General features: G+C 33.4%; 1 protein-coding gene across 1 annotated transcript in view; it reads left to right on the top strand.

Moving 5' to 3' along the window:
• Nucleotides 1-2,939, top strand: part of LOC106462449 (transient receptor potential cation channel subfamily V member 5-like) — a 46,412-nt gene extending 43,473 nt beyond the window's left edge. The window contains exons 12-13 of the mRNA XM_013922370.2: nt 1,686-1,811; nt 2,748-2,939. Coding sequence (XP_013777824.1) covers nt 1,686-1,811; nt 2,748-2,888 — 267 coding nt within the window. The 3' untranslated portion in view covers nt 2,889-2,939. The remainder of the gene's footprint in view (nt 1-1,685; nt 1,812-2,747) is intronic.
• Nucleotides 2,940-3,492: the final 553 nt, after the last annotated feature.

Below are 3,492 nucleotides of genomic sequence, written 5' to 3'. Positions count from 1 at the left end.
TTTCGTCGGAACGAATTTACGGAAAATTAACTAACGAACGGAGACGTAATAATATGAATATACATCCAAAGTAGCTACACCATTGCTCTTGTCAGGTTTTGAAAATACCAAGTATCTGAAAAAACTTAAACGTTTCAGAGCAACAAATTCCTCAGTAGATAAATTAGCTTTAGAATAATTCAATCTGAAAGAGTGGTAAACAATCAAGGCCACACCTGAAACCTCGGTAACGATATTATCAAATGATTTATTCCCACTTATATAATTAATTTCTTTGATTAACTGTTGTCAAAAAATTGCAAAATCTAATTTAAATCTACTGACAGAAATCCCAAACCTAGTGATGACTATATTTCTTCAATTCTGGTATAATTCAATAAATAATGTATTACTTTATAGGGGTTCTCAACACAACTGTCTTCAAGCATATGTTGCCTTTAATCTATTTAATTTCTTAAGTTGAGTAGTTCTAATTCTACAGAGATATATATTATTCTGAGCTTCTGTATACTGCTTTAATTGGATAAAATCAACAGTTTTAAGTTTATCCAAAGAATCCGAAAACGATGTTGTAATATAGTTATCAAATGATTTCTAGAACAAACTTCCGTATCAAGAAATCTGACTTTAACTTAGAAAACAAGTTATTCTTTTTTCATTATTTAAGAAATTCTAAATGTGGTATATTTTTATTTACTTTCAGATTCTAGGTTTCTCTAAGCGCCATCTATAACCTTGTATTTATGATAGTCCAATTTTCTGAAAAGTTTAGTACAGCAATGTCTTCGTGTTACTCTAATTTTGTGAAATTCGTCTTTAAGAATGTTGCGGTTGGTATTTTATTCCAGGTCTAAGCCTTCTTCAATTTTGTAACACAAGTGTCAATTTTTCAAGCTGATCCTACAGCGGAATATTCTAAAATTGTACTATAATATACAGACTCGAGGCCTGGCATGGCCTGATGATGAGAGCGCTCGACTCACAATCTGTGGGTCGCGGGTTCGAAACCCCGTCACTGATTATGCTCGCCCTTTAGAATTACTGTCAGGACCACCCACCTCAATGTAAAAGTTCTTCACTGATGCACAATACCTGGGTGGCCAACTCCAAAAGTAAATGAGAATAAGGTTAGGTGAAGAGAAAGAAGACTAAAGTAGAGCTCGAAATATACAGTTTTAGCTTGTGTTTTTCTTCGACAATCATATCAATTTTCTTTTAGCTACAGTTTACTAGTAGACGGCCACTTATCAAAAGCAAAGTGTGTTTTTGTCTAGAATTGTTGCTTTAAACTGTGCATTTACAGCATTAAAAAATAAACTATTGCACTATCAGTTTTATGTTTCTGATTAACAAAATAAACAGCTAAGAGATTTCATGTGAAGTCCCTTGGTGGGTCAGCGGGAAGTTTACAGAATTAAAACACAAAAATCTGAGGTTTGATCCCATGCGGTGGACAGAATGCAGATAACCATTATATAGCTTTGTACTAAAAGATTAACAATAATATATCTGATGAAAGGAAAAACTAAAACATAAATATTGACTAAATTGCCTGACATAACGATTAGATTTACTTTTGTGCATACTTTTAAAAACATATATTATGATGACATATTTAACATTGAACAAATGTTTAAAAGTTTCCGGAAGTAATTGTTCTTACTTCTATTCTAAACCTATTACAGTGGGCCAGAATTGTGTTAGTGGTAGAGAGAGGGGTGCCACCTTCTGAGTGTTTGAAGCAACTTCTCCGCTACTCTCAAGCCATGGCCGACGGACGAAGAGCCCTCGTACTAAGGTTACAACAAAATGTAAGAATGATTTTACTACGTCTTATTTGCAAAAAAAAAAAATATGAATTTTATTTTGTCTAAATCTTAATAAATGGTTTGTCAGTCATCATATTTTTTCAATAAAGATGTATTTATGTTTGTTCTAAAATAGCAAATCCATGTATTCAATACTGAAACACAGGTTCGAACCTAAATATTCTGGCTTCCAGAATGATAATCAAGTATCAATGGCTATGATATTTTGAAAACTTTAATTAATATTCCAAATATATATATATTAACAGATTCAGGGAAATAATGCAGGATAAAAGTGCCACAACAATATAGTTTTAAAATATCGTACTCACCGTGTTCTATTTTTATTGCTAAATAAGTTTTCGGATTGTATGTCATTATCTATTGTTCCATATGATAGGTGAGCTTATTCTTAATTTTATGTTTAATCAACTTATATCTAACACAGCTTATACACGTTTTTCGTAATAGGCATTGCTTCGTTAAGCAGCTTAAAATTTGTAACTGTTAATATGACGTTATAAATTTGAACGTTGAAATAACTGTCAGTTAATCGAAGTCTACAAAACACTGAGGCTCTAAATGATGAATAATTATTTCATCCAAGTATGTATTCGATAATTACTTTAGGAAACGCAATAACGAAGACAACATATAGATCAGAACAGAAAATTGTGTAATATGGAAAGGTTTGTTCTAGTTAATGACTGAAGTTGCCCAGTCGGGATTTCGATGTCATACATAACTATTTAATAAGGCTACAAGTACTTATGCAAAATCAAAACTGTTATATTCACTAATTATTTGTGAGCTATATACAAACACAGGATGAATTCATTTTCAAAAGCCTTAACAAAAGTTAAATATAGATTTCTGCTTCTACCTAAAAAACATGCTTCTGAGTAAAGTAGAGCTAATTTCGTTCTTCTTTACTTTTAGGAGGAAGAAATGGAAGAGCTGAGAAATCTGGGAGAACTAAAGGCCACCCATCTCGAGAACAAACGACGTCGCGAAGAAGGATCTAATGTCCTCTCCCCTCGCAGCACCCCTTTTAAAGCACCCAGTACTATAAGCCTGTGAAGTTGACCTTTCATTAATAATTATTATTATTACCGCACTTTCTGTGAGATACCGAGCGTTCCTTTCTAATTTTATGTCCATTTTTAAAAACAGTTTAGTGAATTCTATGAAAACAGATATTTGGCATAAAGTGATATGACATTTTAAAAAATGTAAACGCATGTGTGTGTGTGTGTTTGGCTTGTTGCAAACATAGGCGGTGGAATCGTGGGCATGTGCCTCTCCCCCCAATTTTGACCCAATAGCGAAATGCTCCTTCGAATGAGGAATAGATTTCAGTCTAACAATCATGAAAAGTCATTCTTTCAGTTTGGACTTTAAATATCACAGTTAACATAGCAAATACAGTTCCCCAATCGTCGCTACCCTCACCCCCACCATCAAATTCAAATATGTTCTACAGCCTATGCTTTTAAAACTACGTTATTTAGAAGTTCGACGACAACGACTACATGATTTCTCTAGATTTATGTTTTTTGACCGAGGACATCTCACTCTTTCCAAGTAGCAGCCTATAATTTGTGGGCAGATCCATGGGGGACCCCCCCTTTCATCAGAATTCCAAAATGTAAATACTAGTGTTTGGTTTCGTCTGATGGTTCAA

This window comes from Limulus polyphemus, unplaced genomic scaffold (assembly GCF_000517525.1).
Source record: "Limulus polyphemus unplaced genomic scaffold, Limulus_polyphemus-2.1.2 Scaffold1168, whole genome shotgun sequence".
Taxonomy (NCBI): domain Eukaryota; kingdom Metazoa; phylum Arthropoda; class Merostomata; order Xiphosura; family Limulidae; genus Limulus; species Limulus polyphemus.
Note: the sequence above shows the minus strand (reverse complement) of the source record. Positions and strands in the feature narration are given on the sequence as shown.